Source organism: Herpailurus yagouaroundi, unplaced genomic scaffold (genome assembly GCF_014898765.1).
Source record: "Herpailurus yagouaroundi ecotype Mexico unplaced genomic scaffold, PumYag 100, whole genome shotgun sequence".
Taxonomy (NCBI): Eukaryota; Metazoa; Chordata; class Mammalia; order Carnivora; family Felidae; genus Herpailurus; species Herpailurus yagouaroundi.
In genome coordinates, this window is record NW_024412391.1 from 73,853,845 (window position 1) to 73,879,181 (window position 25,337).

The 25,337-nt window shown below is 38.2% G+C and overlaps 1 protein-coding gene across 1 annotated transcript in view; it reads left to right on the forward strand.

The window, feature by feature from the left end:
- PCLO (piccolo presynaptic cytomatrix protein) overlaps positions 1 to 25,337 on the forward strand; it is a 417,562-nt gene that overhangs the window by 205,759 nt on the left and 186,466 nt on the right. Inside the window, 2 exon segments of the mRNA XM_040472795.1 lie at positions 5,191 to 10,246; positions 10,610 to 12,624. Coding sequence (XP_040328729.1) covers positions 5,191 to 10,246; positions 10,610 to 12,624 — 7,071 coding nt within the window.

Below are 25,337 nucleotides of genomic sequence, written 5' to 3' on the forward strand. Positions count from 1 at the left end.
TTTCACATTACTACAGAGTTCTCTTTTTTTTATCTATATACTTAAACAATATTGCTTGTCTGCATTTGATATATTACACTGAAACACTATATAGTTCTCCAGATAAAAATCGAAATTTGAATGCCCGTTAGCGTAAACTTTTTTTTTTTTTTTTTGGTTAAAATGACCAAGGGGTTAATATTCAAGTTAAATATAAGGCATTGTATATCATGGCAGAATAATCGGGATGAAAAATAATGAGGTTTTCTGTAGTGAAAAGGATTTTCATGTAGGTGAGACTATTTGATTTTTCTGTCCAGTCCCAATGAATTTTATGGACTTAATCTTGTTCAGAATTTTTGGAACATTCAGACTAGTAATCCATTTTGACCCTAACATTGTATAAATGATTAAAGATCATTCATTTGTTGTCTTACTTGGCCCATTGAAATAAATGGCTTGGGAAAATTAACCAATATTGTATCCTTTCTTTGTCCAGTCTTAAGTTTAACCAAGAATTCAGGTGGTAACTACAGTAATGTTCAAAAAACTTCCATTTACCTTCAGTATGAAAGGCTAACCATTTCAGTATTTGTGAAAGGGCAGAACTAAGTTCGGCAGTACAGTGTGTCTTTGTACCTTCTCCATCACTAGAGAAGGCTTCAAGATATGATACCATCAGAAGAGTTTCACCTGGGGATTAGTTCATCACTGCCTGTCTCTGACTGGTCTCTAGGTCAACAAATGGCAGTGGAATATTGGAAGGAAAAGGAATTCTCCACTCTCTGTTTTGGGTTAGTAAGTAAACAAGTAAATGAATCTTAGCCTCTGAAAGTTTTGCGTAATTGTTTCATATACACAGACTTAGAAACACTCAAGTCTCTAGTACCATAATTCTATACATGGGAAAAGTCCAATAATAATAACAGTAAAAGTAAGTGAAATGGAATCTAATGCTAAATGTACTTAGAAAAATGCATGGAAAATGTGTTCCTCGGGGGAACTGAAAAATGACATTGCTATTAAAAAAAAAAAAGGTGTGCTTAAATTATGTTTGTTTCCACTCACTGCCTCCATCTAAGATGACAAAATTCTCACATAAAAGGTAGATGCCTGGAGTTTTCTTCTTAATTTAATTTCAGAGGTCATTCTAGATTGTATTACATGTAAAAAATGAAATGGGTAATTAATTTCAACTTCTGATTATTCAAATGAAGAAAATAATGCATAAGTAATAAACCACCGTGATGTTTATGCACATAAATGCATATGTGTGTTATATATAATACATACGAAATTTAGAAAGAACTGTTTGGATCTATTTATTAAGTTTGAATATATTATCACAAGTAACATAATATTCTTCTCAAAAATAAGTATGTAACGACACATTTTTGAAGCAATTAGAAGAAAACTCCCAATCTTTTAGTCCTAGGGACTTAAAACTTGGAAGAAAATAAGCCAAATTATGACTCCCTCACATAAATACTTTGATCATATTCCTCTTAAGTTACAGTACTTCAGACATCCATTTGAAGATGGAATAGAGAAAACCAAACCCAACTTATACAGCATGTTTTATGTTCTTCTTAGTTCCATCTACTCTTTCTGATTTGATCACATTATTCCCTTGTCTAAAAAAAAAAAAAAAAAAAAAAATAAAAAAAAGGTTATCCAGGAAGCAAGGGTTTTGCAGTGTATATTAGCTGTGTAGCCCAGTTAACCTGTGTGAGTACGAATTTCACTCATACCCCCACTCACATACCTCCCAGAGAAAAGTAGATAGCCATAGAGGGGATCACTGCTTGGACAGATGAGTGCCTCAGTGTGCCCCTCTCTGTACATGAAGTAAAACTTCTTTTCTTTTTTTGTTTCTGTTTTTAGCAGCAGTGAGTGAAAAGATGAATGGATAGGTGCCTTAAAGAGCCAAAGGGCCTGGTTGGTATGTGATCTGAGATTTAACCAGCTAACCGTGTAGTGAAGAAGATCACTCGCCTCCACCAGAAGACTTTGGTATGCGAGTTAGTAGAAGAGTTGACATTAGGACTTTTTTTCACTGTACCATGGTACAATAAATACATGAGAAACTGTCTCTTCTGAAAAATTCAGACCAATGCCCTTTGGTCACCTAACTTGATTTTCTTATTAAACACTCCAAACATTTTATCTTAGACCCACAAGCATATAGAGCAAAATCTTTGCAGCCTTTTACCACCTGATAATATGGAGAGTAACAGTCATTTAGAGAGGAAAATCATCACAGCATCATCATAGGTAAATGATGATTGAATCCTCTGCAGAATGTGGAGGAAAGAGACTGGGAGAGCAACAGGAGGGAGAAATGGGTAGAACATGGTACTAAGGAAAGAAAGAAAGCTTGAGGACATGGAGATAGGCCACATAAGGAGATTGCAGGATGGGTATTTTGATATTTATGTGTGTTAGTCCCCTGTCTAATGTATCTTAATTCTCTTTGTTACATTATATGTCTGGTCCTAATCTTATTTTTATAAAACGTAGAATCTGCAGAATCCCTTGTATAAAACTCTAATTTCTCTTTTATTATACTCAAAAGAATTGTTATATATAACAATGGTTACCTTTCCTCCATATATGGATACTGTATTACATTGTTGTTTTATAACCTACGCAGATGCAAAATAAAGAATATAAATGTCACTATCACAATTTGATTCTGAAAGATCTTTTTTTTTTTACCTTTTTTTTTTTTTCTTTTTCCACAAGGAGCTTAGTTACCCCACCTCTCTGGTTATGGTGTTTACTATGATTTAGTGAAGAGTGGGAAGGCAGATAAAGAAAGACATAGGAAGCATATTGGACTCAAAGAAATTGTGTTCATCAATGTGTAGGATATAAGGAGGTAGAAACATCCCTCCCCTTGGACCATCTAGAAGGATTATTAGAAGTCTGCTTCACCTGTGCTGACCTCTTTAACCTGTAGCTCTTAAGATAAAGGAACCAATATTAGTTGGGTGCTCATGAGCCCTACTACTAACTAAAGTCTTGGAATTGTTGATAAGTAACTTTTTCCTGGGAAGACATCTGAAATGACCTGGAAAGTTAATTCATGGTAAACCAAAGAGTACTTACTGCTTTTTGCACTAGAGTTGTGAATAATAGGTCACCGTTTTTTTGATTTTTTTTAAGTTTATTTATATTATTAGAGAAAATGAGCAGGAGAGAAGCAGAGAGAGAGAGGGAGAGCGAGACAGAATCCCAAGCATGTTCATTGCTGTCAGCACAGAGCCTGATGTGGGGGCTCGAACTCACAAGTTGTGAGATCATGATGTGAGCCAAAATCAAGAGGGGCTTAACTGACTAAGCCCCTATCACTGTCTTTTTGAATTTGAGTTACATCGTGTTGTAAATTTGGCCAAAGAATTTTGCCACATAATGTCTTCAAAATACGTTTCTAACCATACCTAGTAACAATATAGGTATTGAGAGGAACATGAGTGGAAAATGAATATCAAACCAACAGCTTTTATATTTGAGAACTCTACAGCTAAAAGAAGCAGAAAGACAAGGAGGTGGAGAAGGAGAGGAAGAAGGAGGAGAGAAGGAAGGAGAGGAGAGAAAGCAGGAAGAAAGTTTCTTTCATGTTTGTTGTTTGTTGTTCAACCTGACGTGTGATCATGGGAGGAGCCCATGCTTACAAACCCACTGAAAATATTCAGATAGTTAGTTCAAGGCACAGACTTAGTGGAATTGAGGTGGCCTCAGAGGCCAGGGTCAAACAGAGCATGTCCTCCTGTGGTTTGTTTTCTGACCTCTTCATTCCATAGGGCTGTGGGGGTTATTTTAACACTCTAAGCATGAAAACTCACTGGATCAGTTGAGTTCCATTTTGCTCATAGGTAATTTTAATTTCGACTTCTACAAAAAGCCTCTGTGCTTAGTCTTTTCATTTAAGGCTACTCTGATTCTGGAACCAAATCACTGGCATGGCCTCATCACAGCCCAAGGAAAGCAGCAGGTCGAGGCTGTGATTTGTCTGCTTAGTGTCGCAGCTCCTTGGAAAGCCCACGATCCCATTTAGAAAATGTAATTATTGAACTGGTTGAAAGGAGCTGACTTTGACATGGTGTAAAGGTAAAAGTCCAATGTATTTGCAAAGTCAGAAGGCATTTGTAAGTGATATTTATTAAATATCTTTGAGGTGTGATGCTGAAAATAAATGAGATTAGCAACACTATAAAAATAATAGCTGGATATTTCTCTTGAGGTAAAGCCATGAGTCAGTAATTATTGCATAACTTTTTCAAAGTTTATAGTTTCTAAACATTCACTTCAAATGATAGACAATTATAATAACAATACCAAGTAAATATAGAGTCTTCACATCTTTAAATTATTTTTTATTTACACATCTTTTATTATTTTTTGATGTTTATTTATTTTTGAGAGAGAGACAGAACACGAGTTGGGGGAGGGGGAGAGCAGAGAGAGAGGGAAGCACAGAATCCGAAGCAGGCTCCAGGCTCTGAGCTCTCAGTACAGATCCTAATGCAGGGCTTGAACCCACAGACTGTGAGATCATGACCTGAGCTGAAGTTAGACGCCCAACCAACTGGGCCAACTAGGTGCCCCTAAAGTGTCTTTTAAAAGTAGTGCCTTATTGGAGTCTATTTCAAAAATAAATCTCCTCTGATAGTTGAGATGGATAACATTACAGTCATATTACCTACATATTTCTGTTAAGGAAATTTTCCATCATCTCTTAAAACTTGTAGTCTGGTACAAAGCCCATCCTCTGATTTTTTTTTTTTTTCTTTCTTTGCCTGTCCTCAGAATTCAAAAGTATTGATTATATTAATGAAAAATTAATTTTTCTCTTTGACAGTTTAGAACATTTTTCCAAAGTAAATGTGCTGAGAAAGATAATCACGTGTTTGAAAGAAAATGCTATTGAAATATAAAGAGTATTCATGGAAAAAAATCAAATGTCATTGAGAATTGACATTTAATTTGACTTAGTTTAACTGAAAACTAACCTTAATCAGTATGTGTCAACTATTGTAACTGTTTTGGGCCCAGAGATTTTTTTTTTTTATTTTAAACACTGGCCTATAGTTGAAAAGAAATCCTATAATTATTCCTCAGTTCATAGTAGTAATTGGGAGTAATAGAGAGGCCATGTTACTAGTTTAATCACGTTAAGTTTTTCCTGTATCTTTTCCTCCCTGCTAGGAAAAGGAAGATGACAAATCAGACACTTCAAGTTCTCAGCAACCAAAAAGCCCACAAGGTCTGAGTGACACAGGATATTCTTCTGATGGGATATCAAGTTCACTTGGTGAAATTCCAAGTCTTATTCCAAGCGATGAAAAAGATTTGCTCAAGGGACTCAAAAAGGACTCTTTTTCCCAAGAAAGCAGTCCTTCCAGCCCCTCAGATTTGGCTAAGTTAGAAAGTACGGTCCTCTCCATTTTGGAAGCTCAGGCAAGTACACTTGTTGAAGAAAAGTCAGAAAAGAAAACTCAACCTCATGAGGTTTCTTCTGAGCAGCCAAAGGACCCACAGAAAACTCAGAGTTTATCTGAAACAGTGGAAACTACAATTTCAGAAGAGGAGCTCAAAAAGAGTCCAGAAGAAAAAGACACTTTAAAAAAAGATAGCCAACAAGACATTCCTTCCAGAAAGGACCACGAAGAAAAGTCCGAGTTTGTTGATGACACAGCTACAAGAAGACAGCTTTATGATTCAGTTGAAGACAGTAGTGAAAGTGAAAATTCACCTGTTCCACAAAGAAAACGGAGAACCAGTGTTGGTTCATCGAGCAGTGATGAGTATAAACAGGAAGATAGTCAAGGGTCTGGTGAAGAGGAGGACTTTATTCGAAAACAGATTATAGAAATGAGTGCTGACGAAGATGCTTCAGCTTCTGAAGATGATGAGTTCATTAGGAGCCAGCTCAAAGAGATTAGTAGTAGTATTGAGAGCCAGAAGAAGGAAGACATGAAAGGAAAAGGGAAAGCAACAGTGGGGAAACACAGGCGACTAACTCGGAAAAGCAGTGCCAGCTTTGATGATGATGCAGGGAGACGCCATTCGTGGCATGATGAAGATGATGAGACATTTGATGAGAGTCCTGAGCTTAAGTACAGAGAAACTAAAAGTCAAGAGAGTGAAGAACTTGTAGTTTCTGGAGGAGGGGGGCTACGTCGCTTCAAAACCATTGAACTCAACAGCACAATAGCAGATAAATACTCTGCAGACTCATCACAGAAAAAAACGGCTTTGTATTTTGATGAGGAGCCAGAATTGGAAATGGAAAGCTTGACAGACTCCCCAGAAGATAGGTCAAGAGGGGAAGGGTCTTCTAGTCTTCATGCTTCCAGCTTCACTCCTGGCACATCCCCTACCTCAGTGTCGTCTCTTGATGAGGACAGTGACAGTAGCCCAAGTCACAAAAAAGGAGAGAGCAAACAACAACGTAAGGCTCGCCACAGGTCACATGGTCCTCTTTTACCTACTATTGAAGATTCTTCAGAGGAAGAAGAATTGAGAGAGGAGGAAGAATTATTAAAGGAGCAAGAAAAGCAGCGGGAATTGGAACAGCAGCAAAGAAAGACTTCTAGTAAGAAATCAAAGAAAGACAAAGATGAACTTCGAGCTCAGAGAAGGAGGGAAAGACCAAAGACACCACCCAGTAATCTCTCTCCCATTGAAGATGCATCTCCAACAGAAGAATTACGCCAGGCTGCGGAAATGGAGGAGCTGCATCGATCTTCTTGTTCTGAATACTCACCTAGCATAGAGTCAGACCCAGAAGGCTTTGAAATAAGCCCAGAAAAGATAATAGAAGTGCAAAAAGTTTATAAATTGCCCACAGCTGTGTCTTTATATTCACCAACAGATGAGCAGTCTATTATGCAGAAAGAAGGTGGCCAAAAGGCATTAAAAAGTGCCGAGGAGATGTATGAAGAAATGATGCACAAAACCCACAAATATAAACCTTTTCCAGCTGTACCAGAACGAGATGAAATGTTTGAAAAAGAGCCTTTGTATGGCGGGATGTTAATAGAGGATTATATTTATGAATCTTTAGTAGAGGACACATACAATGGTTCGGTAGATGGCAGTTTGCTAACAAGGCAAGAAGACGAAAATGGATTTATGCAGCAGAGAGGGAAAGAGCAGAAAATAAGACTCCCAGAACAGATTTATGAAGATCCTATGCAACAAATAACAGACCTCCAGAAAGAGTTTTATGAGTTAGAAAGCTTACATTCTATTGTGCCTCAAGAAGACATTGTTTCAAGCTCTTTTATCATCCCAGAAAGCCATGAAATAGTGGATCTGGGTAGTATGGTGACTTCCACCAGTGAAGAAAAAAAATTATTAGACGCTGATGCTGCCTATGAAGAACTCATGAAGAGGCAGCAAATGCAGTTAACACCTGGATCCAGTCCAACCCAGCCCCCCATCACAGATGACATGATAGAGTCTACCGTGGACTTTGACAGGGTGCCCGATGCATCTTTGACATCAAGTGTTCTCTCAGGAGCATCTCTTACAGATTCGACCAGCAGTGCAACACTCTCTATCCCAGATGTCAAAATAACCCAACATTTTTCAACAGAAGAAATTGAGGATGAATATGTAACAGATTATACAAGGGAAATCCAAGAGATAATTGCCCATGAGTCACTGATTTTGACCTACTCTGAGCCTTCAGAAAGTGCTACATCTGTCCCACCCTCTGACACACCCTCTCTCACGTCTTCTGTTTCTTCAGTTTGTACCACAGATAGCTCCTCACCCGTCACTACCTTGGATAGCATAACCACAGTTTATATGGAACCAGTGGATGTAGTAACTAAATTTGAAGATTCTGAGGGAATTTCTTCATCAACATATTTTCCGGGCAGCATTATAGACTATCCGGAAGAAATAAGTGTATCTTTAGATCGAGCCACCACACCAGATGGAAGAACTGGTGCTGATCATATCGTGATTTCCTTATCTGATGTGGAGCCTCCTATTCTAGAATCTATAGGAACTAAACCGGAGAGGCTGATTGCTGACACTGTTTCCACTGACTTACCTGTATCTGCAAAAGACGCAGTGAAGAAAGCCAAGAAGGACACTGGGAATGGAATTATTCTCGAGGTTCTGGAAGCTTACAGAGATAAAAGGGAGAAGACTGAGGTTGAACTAACAAAGATGAGCTTTTCTGAAACTGTGTTTGATCAACCTCCTTCTTCTGCAGTGGCCCTTCCAGTAGGGGAGCAGGTTTCAGCAACGTGCTTTATATCAGGACAGGTCTTTGATCAAACAAAACCCGCATCTCCGTTGCCATCCGGCAGTCCTTCTGTTACCTCTCTTCCAACTAAAACGCGTCCATTCTTTAGAAGTTCTTCTTTGGACACATCAGCACAGCCTCCCCCGCCCCCTCCCCCTCCACCTCCCCCTCCACCAACCTCACCCAAGCCAATCATTCATCCTACAAAAAAATTAACAATTACAGCTCCAGAGACTGTAACCACTACAGCTAAACCTCTAGTTGATGCTGTTACTACAGTAGAGGCTACAGCTATTCCAAGAAGTAATGGGTTACCTGTAACAAAAATATGTACCACTGCACCTCCTCCTGTTCCTCCTAAGCCATCTTCCATCCCATCTGGACTTGTCTTTACACATAGACCTGAGCCAAGTAAACCTCCGATTGCCCCTAAACCAGCAGTCCCTCAGCTTCCAGTAACTACACAAAAATCAACAGATACACACCCCAAGCCAACAGGTCTATCTTTAGCTTCAAACATGACATTAAATTTAGTGACTTCAGCAGATTATAAATTACCTTCCCCTACCTCCCCAGCATCCCCTCACTCTAACAAGTCCTCACCAAGATTTTCCAAATCCCTCATGGAAACCTACGTGGTTATCACATTGCCATCTGAACCTGGGACTCCAACCGATTCTTCAATTAGTCAAGCAGTTACCAGTTGGCCCCTGGGATCACCCCCCAAAGACCTGATTTCCATCGAACCAGTGTTTTCTGTAGTTCCTCCTATGACAACTGCAGGAATGCCAAGTTCTTCAGAACAGAGCTTGTACATGTCAGGAGCTTTGGAGACATTTTCTGCTGTCCCTGTCACAACGTTATCTTCATTTCAAGCAGCCCCAACCTCAGTTACACAGTTTTTCACAACTGAAGTTTCCAAGGCTGAGGCTTCAGCAGCCAGAAGTGCACTCACTAGTGTTGGTCTCAGCAGCGTCTCTATATCGATTCCTCCAGAGCCTCTTGCTCTAGATAACCTACATTTAGAGAAGCGTCAGCATAAGGAAAATGGAAAGTTGCCGCTTGTTGGTGATGCCATTGATTTGCGTACAGTACCAAAAGTAGAAGTTAAAGTAACTGAAAAGTGTATGGATCTTTCTGCCTCCACAATGGATATGAAAAGGCAGACCACCACACATGAAGTCTATGGGAGACAAATCAGCGCCGTCCAACCATCTATTATAAATCTCAGTGCAACTTCATCAGCAGTAACGCCGATGCCCCTGGTCACTGAGACGGTGACTGTTGTCACGTGCGCAGCTAGTTCAGGTTACACCATGGGCCCAGAAAGCCTAGTGGGTATAGAACATGCAACACCAGCACCCCTCCAGCTTACTACATCGAAGCATGCTGAGCCTCCCCCGTACAGGATACCGAGTGGCCAGGCCTTTCCTGCAGTTAGGGAGGATGCACCAATAAACTTATCTTTAGGTACATCAGCACACCCAGTGACATTGGCTGTTACAAAACCTGTTACCGCACCTCCTGTCGGAGTCACAAATGGATGGACGGATAGCGTCACACGCCAGGGAATGGCTGATGGGGAAGTAGTAGATCTCAGTACAACCAAGTCTCACAGAACTGTTGTAACGATGGATGAATCTGCTTCCGGTGTGGTGACCAAAATAGTAGAAGATGATGAAAAGCCTGTCGATCTGACTGCAGGAAGAAGAGCTGTATGCTGCGATATGGTTTACAAGTTACCTTTTGGAAGGAGCTGCACAGCACAGCAGCCCGCAACTACTCTTCCTGAGGATCGTTTTGGTTATAGGGATGACCACTATCAATATGATCGGTCAGGCCCTTCTGGTTCTAGAGGGATTGGGGGAATGAAACCGTCCATGTCTGACACGAATTTAGCAGAAGCTGGACATTTTTTCTATAAAAGTAAGAATGCTTTTGATTACTCTGGAGGAACTGATACAGCAGTAGATCTAACTTCAGGGAGAATTACTGCAGGTCAGTATGATGTGGCAGCAGACCTTTCCTTGAAATGTCATTATGGTGTCCCTCATCTCATTTCAGGATGAAATTGTGGTCCCTTTTCCAATTGTGTTACTTTTTCTCTTTCTTTGGATGTTTTGGCAGCATATTTCGGAGTACATGTGCGCTTTTGTTTCTTCAGTTTTTAATTTGTTCTGCCCAAAGTCACCTGCATGTGCCTGCATGTTCAACATTGCTTTCATTCTGCATCCAATTAGATTAACCTGTGGATTTGCATGCAGTCCCATTCATTATGTTCGTCAAGATCAAGAGGGCCCTCAAACCCCAAACGCATCATTTATTCTGGGAACTGGACTGTAACTCTACCCTGTATTTCAGGTGAGGTAATGGATTATTCAAGCAAGACTACAGGTCCATATCCAGAAACACGACAAGTCATTTCAGAAGTTGGGATTAGTACCCCACAGTATTCCACAGCGAGAATGACTCCACCTCCGGGATCCCAGTATGGTGTGGGGAGTGTTTTGAGGTCATCCAATGGTGTTGTCTATTCTTCAGTAGCAACTCCGATTCCCTCCACATTTGCTATCACCACACAGCCTGGCTCCATTTTCAGCACCACGGTGAGGGATTTGTCTGGCGTGCACACAGCTGACGCGGTGACTTCGCTATCCGCCCTGCACCAGAGCCAGCCAATGCCTAGATCATATTTCCTAACAACAGGTGCGTCTGAAACAGACATTGCAGCAACCGGTATCGATATCAATGCCAGTTTGCAAACTATTACAGTGGAAACCCTTACCGCTGAGACAATAGACTCCGTTCCCACTCTGACCACAGCCTCTGACGTGTTTTCCGAAGTGGTGGGAGACGAAAGTGCTATTTTAATTGTCCCCGAAGAAGGCAAACAGCAGCAGCAGCTCGACTTGGAGCGTGAGCTCTTGGAACTGGAGAAAATCAAGCAGCAACGTTTTGCTGAGGAATTAGAGTGGGAACGTCAGGAGATTCAAAGGTTCCGAGAACAGGAAAAGATCATGGTTCAAAAAAAGCTGGAGGAGCTGCAGTCTATGAAGCAGCACCTTCTGTATCAGCAGGAAGAAGAGCGGCAAGCCCAGTTCATGATGAGGCAGGAGACATTAGCTCAGCAGCAGTTACAGCTGGAGCAGATCCAACAGCTGCAGCAACAGCTTCACCAGCAGCTAGAAGAGCAGAAGATTCGCCAGATCTACCAGTATAACTATGACCCCTCTGGAACTGCTTCTCCGCAAACCACGACAGAGCAGGCAATTTTGGAAGGTCAGTACGCTGCCCCAGAAGGCGGCCAGTTTTGGGCAACTGAGGATGCAACCACCACGGCCTCGGCCGTCGTGGCGATTGAAATACCACAGAGCCAAGGATGGTACACAGTGCAGTCTGATGGCGTCACTCAGTACATCGCCCCACCTGGCATCCTGAGTACGGTTTCAGAAATACCTCTAACAGATGTGGTTGTGAAAGATGAGAAACCACCCAAAAAGAGAAGCGCTGCGGCTAAAGTCCGTGGACAGTATGATGAGCTCGGGGAACATATGGCCGATGATCCGCGCTGCTTTAAAAAGATAGTGGACAGTGGCGTTCAAACCGACGACGAGGACGCGGCAGATCGGAGTTATGTGAGTAGGAGGAGGAGAACCAAAAAGAGTGTTGATACGAGTGTCCAAACTGATGACGAAGATCAGGATGAATGGGATGTGCCTGCTAGAGCAAGGAGGAAAGCTCGAGTAGGGAAATATGGTGACAGCACTGCAGAGGCTGACAAGACCAAACCCCTTTCCAAAGTCTCCAGCATAGCAGTTCAAACAGTAGCAGAGATATCTGTGCAGACTGAACCAGTCGGAACCATAAGAACGCCTTCAGTACGGGCACGCGTGGATGCCAAGGTAGAAATAATTAAACACATTTCAGCACCTGAAAAGACTTACAAAGGGGGCAGTTTAGGATGTCAAACAGAAGCAGATTCAGACACACAGAGTCCTCAATATCTGAGTGCCACATCTCCACCCAAAGACAAGAAACGCCCAACACCTTTAGAGATTGGTTACTCATCTCACCTTCGGGCAGATTCCACATTACAGCTGGCTCCTTCCCCACCCAAATCTCCAAAAGTCCTTTATTCACCCATCTCACCACTTTCACCAGGCAAAGCCTTAGAATCAGCCTTTGTACCTTATGAAAAACCCCTCCCTGATGATATAAGTCCGCAGAAAGTACTGCATCCAGATATGGCTAAAGTGCCCCCGGCAAGTCCTAAAACAGCCAAGATGATGCAGCGGTCCATGTCTGACCCCAAGCCTCTGAGTCCAACAGCAGATGAAAGTTCCAGGGCTCCTTTTCAGTATACCGAGGGCTACACGGTAAGAGTGATTCTTTTCAGTTAGAAGACAGTAGATGAGTTGATGTTAACCATGTGTGTGCAGACTTGAGGAGGTGTTGAGGCTCCTGGTAACTTAGGAACCTAATACTAAAGTTTAGTAAGAACAAGTTTATTAGAAATTTGGGGAAAAACAGAAAAGTCTCCACCCATTTAGAAATACCAAAAAAGAAGACATCTTATGTGAGGCAAAATGAGAAAGAAATTTATTACTTTATGACCAATGAGATTGAAAGTTTTCTTCTAATCTTGAAATCTCCCAAATGTCAGTTGTAGACTGAGATTTCAGTGGATATAGTTAATATGTATTTTCAAGGATGATGGAATAAATACTGAACATAAACAAAGGGAAGGCAAAGGATGCCCTTAAATTTAGATGCAGTGACACCTGAAGTTCTTTAGTAGAAGGGTCCTTGGGGATCATCAAAGTAATTTCATCTTCTTCCAGCCAGAATGGTTTCATAAAAGGGCTTAGAACATTGACTGCTCAAAAGTGAGCTTTTCTGGGGCTGACAGATGAAAGTGTAATATGATTTCATAGTTCCTTCATGCTTATTTATTTTCTGACAACTTTCTTAATATAACATCAGGTAAGCCTTAGTCGTAGGGCTTATAGAAACAAAAAAAAAAATTATGTTCTTTTAAGTAATAGTGATAATTATTTAAAAATATATGAGTATGCTTCAAAGGAAAAAAATATACAGATATGTTGGACACATTTGTAAAGATCTCTCTAGCTGAGCTAATAAGAGATGTTAATCATCAGCTATTAAAAGTTTATTCTACTCTAAAAATTTAATATATAACTCTTTAGAAGGCTGTTGATAAATACGATAGTTCAATTTAAGACAGGATTTATGTTCACATTAAAAGTTCCATTAATTTACTGGTTTCTGAACTTCAGGTCTTCAAATCCCGAAGCTTCTAAATGGGTTTTTCTGAGATATTGCTACATTTCCACCAGCCTTAAACATTGGCCATGGACTGAAAAATATGCCGTTAAGCATGACAGTCACTCTATTCATAGGTAAAGAGACATCTCGATAGGGATATTTAAAAATTACAAATTCATGTCTGTTTTCTAGTTTCATAGTGGCATTTTGTTATTACGTATTTTTTGAAACAGTATATCCTAAAAATAAAAATGTCTTCATGTGGGGGGACAGAGGTCATTAGCTGTTAAGTCAGGAAACCACTAATGCATTGAGATTTCATTCAATTTACAGAGAATTATTTTTTGTATGGCTTTCTTTCTAGAATTATATCTATTGTGAGAAGTGATTCTCAATTCTGCTCTATGTGTAGGTATTTATTTTTCTAGCAGTGGCTTATAAATTCGCCTAACTAGTTTCTTGGAAAACTTGGAAAATGTGGTTTTTGACAGTACTTTAATACTGTAGAATTACATCATTACAGAATACTGTAGATTTCCAGTTGATGTATTGATCATTAACTTAATATATGGCCCAGTACCCTTAATTCATATGAACTCAGAGAAGAGATTGAAGTTGTCCGTATTTTTTTCCCCAGAGTATTCACTTCAGATTTGGAAATGTGAAATGAAAGATAAAATGAGTTATGTGAGTTGTGTTATAGGTACTGATACTGATTATCTAATCATAAAAGAAGTTGGGTAGACATACTAAATAATTTCTGAGCCTGAAAATTCCTAGATGTATTGAGCCTTGAAACACAGTTCAGTGGTTCCTTTTTCTAATTGGCTGAACTCAGTGCTTTAATATGGAATAATTGTATGCCAACTGAAAGATACTGCCTTATTTCCTGCACAGAGTAGACCATTTTATATACAGGCAATGTTTTTTGGCACTTTAGACACTTTGATTCTCTTATGTGAATTTCATAATTTGTTTCTTTGCCCATTTCTAGATATGCTTTCTAGGGTTAAGAAGTTTAGCTCATTAATTTACATACTGTTAATTTTCTCAGACTAGTAAAGTTGAAATGAATCACACATTTCAGTTGCCATTGAGACAACACAGCATAAAATAGCATAATATAATATAGTATGAAAGAGAAGTTCTATTCTCTATGAGGTTCTGTGGAAAGATCTCCTTTTCTGGAAGTGTCAGGAAATGTTTCACACAGGAGGTTCTGGAATGTGAAGGTGAAATCTCTGTTGAACCATGAGAAGAAAACTGGAGGCCCTTCCAAACAGAGGAAACACAATATGTAAACATTCAGTCTGATGACCAAACATAAAGCAAAGAGGAAGAGGAAGAGTTTAACTGTAAGTGAAACTGGAAAAGTAGCAGGGAACATGTCAGAGGGTCTCTAATTTTCTGAGTTAGAGTTTGGATTTACTTCCCATTGGCTATCAGGTGATTAGACCAAAACCAGCATCTTTTTTTTTTTTTTTTAACCCTTTACACTCTTATCTAGTCCCTGGACTCCCTCCACTCTTGCCTTCTTTACAGCCAATTCTCTAAACTGCACCTAAGTTCATTTTCTAAAATGTATGACAGATTGTGTCACACACTCCACAGCTTAAACTCTCCAGCAGATCCTCATCAAATTCGGAATATATTAAAAATTTCTGTACATGGACCCTTATGATCTCTTCTCTGCCTGTCTCACAACCTCCTCAGTCACTCCTCACATTAGCCCCCTCCTCTTCCTCTGCTCCTACCACTGACCTTGCCAGTCTCCTCCCCATCCTGGACCTGTGTTGGGATCTCCCTCTCCTCCATCTTTGTGTGGCTCATGCCTGTCTACAGGTTTCTGCTTAAGTTTTACTTCCACAGAGAGGCTCTCCTTACCTTAATCTCTAAATAAATCTTCATATCACCATAAATTCCCATTATGCATCCTCTGAATTATACATATATATAATATATATATTTAAGATATATTTACTTTATTTAAATAATTATACATTTGAATATATTTAAATTTTATATAATGTTTATTAATAGAATGTTTATTTAATCAAATATAATCTTTCTTCTCCAGTAGAACCTCACCTCTGCAAGAACAGGAGTTTTGCATTGATTGTAGCTCTCTAGTCCCAAGTGCCTAGAACAATGCCTGGCACAAAATAGACACTCAATATTTATTGAATAAATGTATTAAAGGGAGAAGTATAAGCATAAAAGCAATGGGACAAGACATGTGTTAAAAGACTCTGGTCACTTACTTTTTCATTGCCACAATCTAGACCCATCCTAGCAAGTCCTGTTGATAACATAAAATGATACAAGTTGAATGGTATTCAGCTATTAGGCAGTCCATTTACCTTACAGATGAAGAACAAAACCCAGAGTAGATTAGTACCTTTATCATTGTTCCTTAATAAACCAGTGATCTGGTCAGAATTAGAATATTAGCCTCTGAACTTCACAGTTCTTGTTTTCTATTAGTCTCTTAAAAAAACTCGCCATTATCTGATCTTTCTTACTAATTCAGGACCATGCTTGGTCTTTTTATCTTGTCATTTCCTCTGCTCTACCTACAATTCTGATTTAAATCCCTCTCAGTTAGGTTTATTCATTTTTAAATGTATTCTTGCTTTCATTCACCCATTATATCAGTCACTCACTCTTTGCTCTTTTTCAGACACTGTGGTAAGCTCTAAAGGTACAAGGTGACTCAAGGGGCAGAGTTCATGCCTGACTGGGATCATTTTGCTCTTCTTGCCCATGAACTGTATTAGTTTGCTAGGTTTCTCAGAACAAAGTACCACACACTGGGTGGCTTAAGAAAAGGGAAATTTATTGTTTCAGTTCTAGAGGCTAAAAGTCCAAAATCAAGGTATTAACAGGGTTGGTTCCTTCTGAGGGCTCTTCCAGGCCGCTCTCCCAGCTTCTCCTAGCCTCTGTCATTCCTTGTCTTGTAGATAGCGGTATCCCTGTATTTTCACCTTGTCTTCCTTCTTTGTCCATCTCTTTGTCCAAATTTCCTTTCTTCATAAGGACACCAGTCCTCTAGATTAGGTTCTGCATCAGTGGCTCAGTTCTAATTTGATTACCTCTGTAAAGGCTCTGTGTCTAAATAGTTTCACATTCTGAGGTGTTAGGGATTAGTACACCAACATACTTTTTTTATGTGTGGTCAGGGGATGGGGGAGAGACACATTTCAGCTCATAATATGTATTGAAGCTCTATACTGTACATTTTGTTTGTTCACAGACAAATGTGGACTGTTTTTGCTTGGTTGGTTGACTTTTGGTTGTCTTTCCATACTCATATTTTTTTTTTCCTTAGTAACTGTCTCAGAAACTTTTTGGAGCACTTTAGTTATTACAGAATTCTTTACCTTATGGGTAAAATTTTCCTGAGGCACCTGTGTGTCTTAGTTGACTGCGCATCCAACTCTTGATTTCAATTTGGGTCATGATCCTAGGGTTGTGGGATTGAGCCCCATTTCATGCGTGCTTTGTTTTGAGTTTGGAGCCTCCTTAAATTCTCTCTCTCCCTCTGCCCCTTTCCCCCTCATACACGATAGGTAGGTAGATAGGTAGGTAGGTAGGTAGGTAGGTAGGTAGGTAGGTAGGTAGATAGATAGAAAAAAAGAAAAAAAGAAAGAAGGAAGGAAGGAAGGAAGGAGGGAAAGAATGAATCTTCCTTCCTGGAGATTTAAATTTCATTTTATTCCCACCCTTTTGGAATTCACCTGTGTGTGGCATAAGATCCTTTAATTCACATATGGTTTTTCCATCTTGGAACTTGGATCACATCTTTGACATAGAAGTTCTAAGGCAGAAGTATCGTTAGTGTCTAGTTAGTGTTTCAATGGCACTTTGTGTTCAGGCTAACCCCTACAATGTCCTGTATATTCAATTTATTAAAATTAGCACCAATTAACATAAAAATCACAAAATAATGTGTACAGTGTGCATAACTGAAGCAGGGAGTTATCTGAGATAATTTTATTGAGTTATGTAATGTTCCCCAATGTCTGTAAGACATTCTTCCATTTTCCAGACCCCATCATTCTCATATCAAAGTCATAGCTCCAAAGCCAAAATCTGTTTTTTGACAACTTCTATGTAACGAAAAAGTTTTACCTTGTAGCTGAATTCCCTTTACAAATGAAAATTTTTAACTCTGAATATAGATGGAAGAAAATTACTACCTTTTTCCTTAAGTCCTTCAGTTTGTTCCTTGGGAAAATTCTCAAGAGATATAACAAAAACAAAGTCAAAATTTATTGCTTCCAAGGGGTTAAGCTGACTACTTAGACACAACTTGATAATTATTTCTTTTCATCACAATTTAGAAAGAGCAAGGGAAGGAGTATGCTTTCTAATGGAAGGTTCTATGTACACAATGATTTTCTCACTTTTATTATTAGAATACTTCTTCAATTAGAATGCTTAATGGAAGCTAAATAGTTTTTAAAAAAAGGTGGAAAATGATGTGGAACGATCAAATATCTATCTGTAATGATTAAATGAGGTGACATTCACTACCTTCCCATCACAAAGTCTGGCAACTGTAGATATCCAGTAGTGTTGAGTTCCTTTTCTCAGGTAGACATTTAGCAATATCTCTATTTCTTCAGCACAAATTTACCAACTGTCATTAAAGAGCTTTGCTTTATGGGTTGATACAAATAATTCTCAAATATCCTAGTAATTATGTGGCTTTCTTATTTCATGGAATATATAATGCTGCTTCTCTAGAAAGTGGATTCCTCTGCTCTATAACCATTTCAAATTTACTTTTCTGGGTAAATAAACCAGAGCACCAAAATGTGTTCCTCATGCCTTTTATCTTTCTTATATACAAAGAGACTGATTTACATCATTACCTCAGATGATCAATAACTTCAGGATGGAAGATTAAGGATGTCCTCTACAAAATCAGGGAAGAAAGTGACATCCACTGGGAGAAATAGCATTGTGAATTCATAGGATTTGTTTGCAGCTAGAAGGGATCTAATTCACTCAAAATTCTTGATCTTAAAAATTAACATTTTAAATTATTTCTTTTAAAAAAGACATGTATTGCAGAAGTAGTACATGTTTTGTCAGTGATGATATATACCACTTTTTGCACTAAAAATAAGCTACATTTAAAATATTATCACCTGTGTATGCCTTAAAAATACATAGAGTATTAAAGCTGTTGTTTCCTACTCTTAGACTTATTGAACAAATACAGAGCTTTTTGTATAATAAAGCAAACTCTTTATTAAATTTTTTTTAAAGTTTATTTATTTTGAGAGAGAGAAAGAGAGAGGGAAGGAAAGGCAAAGAGAGAGGGAGAGAAAGAATGCCACGCAGGTTCTATACAACCAGCACAGAGCCCTATACGGAACTCGATCCCATGACTGTGAGATCATGCAGCTGAAATCAAGAGTCAGACACTCAAACAACTGAGCCACCCAGGCACCCCTAAAATCCTTTTATCCTAGACTTCAAACCAGGATCCTATTGCAATGCAGATGGTATTCATGAGCTGATTTTAACAAGAATATGTTTTGCTTCATTGACTGCTGTTTTGATAGCTATTTTTAAGATTTTTGGAACTCTTTAATATGTATTTCTGAAAGTAATTTCCATAACCTAAAGTGAAAAATTTTATTTCTATCAATTTTATTTCTGTCAGAACATGCAGAATTAAGAAATAATTACTAAGATGGCCTACTATGTTTTGAAAATTAATATTTATTAGGGATTGCTTTTTATTACTCTTTTGAAAAAGTAAATCAGTCTGTTAAAATTTTGATGAAATTACCTGTTTTATAATGGTGGTATTTATGTATGTCAGTAAAGATTAGTCATATATTTAAGACTGGCTTTGTAAATCATAATTATTCTTTCTATAGCTCTTTATTATTAATATATTTTTTCATGATATTTTTTTATGATTAAAATCCTGCATTTGAAAATATAGGTGCTTTAAAATTGAAATAGAGGGGCGCCTGGGTGGCGCAGTTGGTTAAGCGTCCGACTTCAGCCAGGTCACGATCTCGCGGTCCGTGAGTTCGAGCCCCGCGTCGGGCTCTGGGCTGATGGCTCAGAGCCTGGAGCCTGTTTCTGATTCTGTGTCTCCCTCTCTCTCTGCCCCTCCCCCATTCATGCTCTGTCTCTCTCTGTCCCCAAAAAATAAATAAACGTTAAAAAAATTTTTTAAAATTGAAATAGAAAATACTATTTTAAAGTGTTTTTCAAAATGAATGGCAGTAAAATAATAATTTATGAGAATTATTAGTTTCTAAAAATAAAAACTAATGTATGCATATATATTGTAAATATTATATAAACACATATATTACATTATATGTTATACATATTATGTTGTATTTTATATATGTATGTATACATATATATATATGTGTATATATACACACTGAGTGAAAACCAAAAAAGGTTTTAAGTTGATCTCATCAATTTAGTGCTAATTTGTTAACATTGCTATAGTCAATATGTAAGGATTAATTTTAAAACACAACTTTTAGACTGAAGGAGAAAAAAATCATTCATATTATCCTTAACCAGACATCTGCATTTAAATATATGCAAATGAGCATAATTAAAAGAAACAGATTTATGATTCTAATGTTCACTGAGAGACCTGTGCTAAAAAATGTAACACTTAACTATTTGGATATGCCGGTTTAACACACGGGGGCTATGAATTAATAGAGCATTGATTGTTACTGATGCAGTTTAAAAACATAGAACATTATTTAACATTAATTAGCTTCCTAAGTGTATTATCATAGTGTTAGGTTTTGTTTTTGTTTTTGTTTTTTTATGTTTGTTTTGAGAGAGCACAAGCAGGAGAGGTGCAGAGAATAAGGGAGAGAGAGAATCCTAAGCAGGCTTCCACCCAAGAGCATGGAGCCCTATGCGCTATCAGCATGGAGTCCTACACGGGAGGCTCAGGGGCTCAATTCCGTGACGGTGAGACCATGACCTGAGCCGAAATCAAGAGTCAAACATTTGACCAACTGAGCCACCCAGGTGCCCCATAGTATTAGTTTCTTTCTTTTTTTAGAATATTTATTTATTTATTTATTTATTTATTTATTTATTTATTTTTACAGTTTTATAGAACTTTTTATTTTATTATTTTTTAAATATAATTATTGTCAAACTGACTAACATACAGTGTGTAAAGTGTGTTCTTGGTTTTGGGGGTAGATTCCATGGTTCATCACTTACATACAACCCTAGTACTCATCCCAACAAGTGTCCTCCTCAATGCCCATCACCCATTTTCCTCTCTCCCCCACCCCCCTCATCAACCCTCAGTTTGTTCTCTGTATTTAAGAGTCTCTTATATTTTGTCTCCCTCTCTGTTTTTGTTTTATTTTTCCTTCCCTTCCCCTGTGTTCATCTGTTTTGTTTCTTAAATTACACATATGAGTGAAATCATATATTTATCTTTCTCTCACTTATTTTGCTTAGCATAATACCTTCTACTTCTATCCATGTTGTTGCAAACAGCAAGATTTCATTCATTTTGATTGCCAAGTAATATTCCACTATCTATCTATCTATCTATCTATCTATCTATCTATCTATCCATCCACACACCACATCTTCTTTATCCATTCATCAGGTGATGGACATTTGGGCTCTTTCCATAATTTGGCTATTGTTGATACTGCTGCTGTAAACATTGGGGTGAACATGCCCCTCTGAATCAGCATTTTTGTATCTTTTGGACAAATACCTGGTAGTGCAATTGCTGGGTCATAGGGTAGTTTGATTTTTAATTTTTTTTTTTATTTTTAAATTTTTTTTTTCAACGTTTATTTATTTTTGGGACAGAGAGAGACAGAGCATGAACGGGGGAGGGGCAGAGAGAGAGGAAGACACAGAATCGGAAACAGGCTCCAGGCTCTGAGCCATCAGCCCAGAGCCTGACACGGGGCTCGAACTCACGGACCGCGAGATCGTGACCTGGCTGAAGTCGGACGCTTAACCGACTGTGCCACCCAGGCGCCCGATTTTTAATTTTTTAATGAACCTCCATACTGTTTTCCAGAGTGAATGGACCAGTTTGCATTCCCACCAGCAGTGCCAAAATGCTCCTCTTTCTCCACATCCTCGCCAACATCTGTTGTTCCTGAGTTGTTCATTGTAGCCTCTCTCACAGGTGTGAGGTGGTATCTCATTGTGGTTTTGATTTGTATTTCCCTGAAGATGGGTGATGTTGATCATCTTTTCATGTCTGTTAGCAATCTGAATGTCTTCTTTGGAAGAGTGTCTCTTTATGTCTTTTGCCCATTTCTTCACTGGATTATTTGATTTGGGGGCATAGTATTATTTTCTTATCAATTCACTACACTTTCTCTTTTGAACAGTTGTGTGACTTCTAACTGACTGTCCAATGAAGCTACATGTATAATCTCCCAAATACATCCCCTCCTAACATACACACATGCACCTTTGCAGATTTGTATATATTTCTTAAAATTACTAATTATTTAAGATTATCTAATCTGCATTGGCTCTTATTGAAAAAAATTAGGAAACCACTAAAATGATTATATTACAAAATTTGGAAAAGTTGACTTATACTTTGAGGTATAAGGTATTGAGAGGCAGCACAATGGACTTTAGTACTTGTGTGACATTTTCTTATCATCATATGCAACATCAAAATATCCGTGGTTTTGCTTTCCATGGCTTCAGTTACTGTAGTCAACCGCAGTCTGGAAGTAGATAATCCCCCTTCTGTGGTATTGTCAGATGGCCAGTAGCAGCTTAATGCGGAAAATCACAATGCCTGACATTCACCTCACTTCATCCCGTCATGTAGGCGTTTTACCATCTAGCATTATCACAAGAAGAGGAAGAATAAATATAGTGAGATATTTTGAGGTAGAGGGAGAAGAGACCACATTCATGTAACTTTTATTATAGTATATTATTATAATCATTCTAATTTATTACTATAGTTAATCTCTTATTCTAATTTATAAATTAAAATTTATCACAGATATGTAAGTATAGGAAAAAACAATATATAGGGTTTGGTACTATCCATGATTTAGGAATCCACTGAGGTTCTTGGAACATGTCTCCCATGGATCAGGGCGGACTACTATATACATTTATAATAGGCATGTAGGCATATACGTGCATATATACAATATATACCTAATGCTTTTGTGGTCTCATAGAACTAATAAAATATTTTCATATGCAGTTGCTTGGTTAAGATCCAAACCACTTATTTTCTGCAGGCTATATGTTTCTTTTATATCACAGTTTAAAATGAGGAATCTCAAATCCAGCTCAGCGTTCTTTGCACCCCCACACTTAGCCTAGATTAATTCCATTTGCATCAAATGAGGTCCTAGATTTAGTAGGGTTTTCTCTTTGGTACTGTTCTATGTCTTGAATTATGTGAAGAGTTTGAATTAGGAGAGAACTTTAGAACAAATGTGCTGAGGTAAATGGAGTTTTAAATGAACTACCTCAGCTTATGTAGCTTGAAGCTATAAACAACAAAGGGATTTTAATTAATTAACTTATTTTATTTTATTTATTCTCAAGTTAGCTAACATACACTGTAGTCTTGGTTTCAGGAGTAGATTCCATTGACTCACCACTTACATGCAATACACAGTGCTCACCCCAACAAGTGTCCTCCTTAATGCTATCACCCATTTTCCCTACCCCCATCAACCCTCAGTTTGTTCTCTGTATGTAAGAGTCTCTCATGGTTTGTTTCCCTCTCTGTTTTTATCTTATTTGTCCTACCCTTCCCCTATGAGCATATGTTAAGTTTCTCAGATTCCACATATGAGTGAAATCATATGATTTTTGTCTTTCTCTGACTAACCTATTTCACTTAGCATAATACCATCTAGTTCCATCCACGTTGTTGCAAATGGCAACATTTCATTCTTCTTCATTGCCAAGTAATATTCCATTGTGTGTGTGTGTGTGTGTGTGTGTGTGTGTGTGTGTACACATACATACACACCATATCTCCTTAATCCATTCATCAGTTGGTGGACATTTGGGATCTTTCCATAATTTGATAGCAGTGCTATAAACATTGGGGTGCACGTGGCTCTTCAAATAAGCACTCCTGTATCCTTTGGATAAATTTCTACTGGCGCAATTGCTGATCATAGGGGAAGGGTTGCCCTTCCCCAACAAAAGGATTTTTAAATCTATCTTATTTTTACCTCAAGAATAAGTTGCAAGGGATTGAAATTAAAAATAGTATAAGAAATCATTAATCTGGATACTATAGAACTACTTTTGCAGAATTTTTTTGGTTGAAAAATTTTTGTGAAATGGCAAGTAAAAGCTTAGCTTTATGAAGAACAGTAAATAACCCTCTTGAGGGAATAAAAATTTAGTAGAAATAGAAGTTTTTAATAGAAGGTGATTACATTTGTTACTTCTCCTTTCTCCTCAAGTGAATGATTAATTATGTTTAAGAAAAATTATGCATATACAAAAATTGTTTGGGTTCTGTATTAAGTTGTTTTAGCTACATGAGTTAATTACTCTTAGTAGTTTGGACCATATTTTAGGTGACAGGAACAAGCAGAGTCCCCATTGGCTTTTGTTTTGTTTTATTTTGTTTGATAAAGCTCCGCCCTAATCACAGAGCTGTCTCCAGGCATAGAAGCTGCTAGTATGGCTTAGTCATTTACTTCTTTGAACCTCGATATGAAATCTCTGCTTCAAGTACTAATTAGTGCTAATTGTGGAGAATTTCATAATACTGTGTGAAAGACTTGACTTCACAATATGAATTTTACTTTTGATGGGAATAAATGTGCATAAATTTCTTCAGAGTGTCATAGGTATTAAAGCAACAGAAATGTTTGTAACAGAAAAAGCAATGTTATATTTCGAAAAATCTTTGTTGGTGGTTTTTCAGTTCTCCCCTTTATGGCAGGATGTGATGCCTATAAATGCTCCCTCAAATGAACAACACTCACTAAGCTCGGGTTTCATTAATTATCCATCTGGGAAATCATCTAAACACCCATCCACGTATACCTTTATTTTCATGCAATTGAATGTGTAGATTTGAGAATTGGAAAGATAAGTGAACTTCTCAAAATGTCTACTAAATATTTAGTAAATATATTGTCATATTTATATGAGCCCAGGAACTTTATCTTCTAGAAGACTGAATAAAATAATCCTTGCCATTTTTTAAAAAAATTAACTGCCGGGGCGCCTGGGTGGCGCAGTCGGTTAAGCGTCCGACTTCAGCCAGGTCACGATCTCGCGGTCCGTGAGTTCGAGCCCCGCGTCGGGCTCTGGGCTGATGGCTCGGAGCCTGGAGCCTGTTTCCGATTCTGTGTCTCCCTCTCTCTGCCCCTCCCGCATTCATGCTCTGTCTCTCTCTGTCCCAAAAATAATAAATAAACGTTAAAAAAAAAAAACTTAAAAAAAAATTAACTGCCTTCTTTTGTCACTTATCTATAGTGTTGTCTTCTAATCAAATGATCCAGCAGTTTATGTGGAATAAGGGCCATGGTCAAGTACTGTCCAAGGAAAATGTGTTCTTTAATTTGTGGGGAGCAATGTCACATGATTTGGGCTTATGAAAAATACGTACTTAAATCGTTGCAAACATATATAGATAAAAACCAGCTGAACTATTTTAATCTCATGTTCCAAGGAAGGTTGTGTAGTAGGCCCAAGGATGGGTAATCAATCAATGAGAGAGAAACAAGAAACACTAGAGATTTCTGTGATTTTGTGGTTTTAAGGAGTCTAAACATAAAATATCTTTATT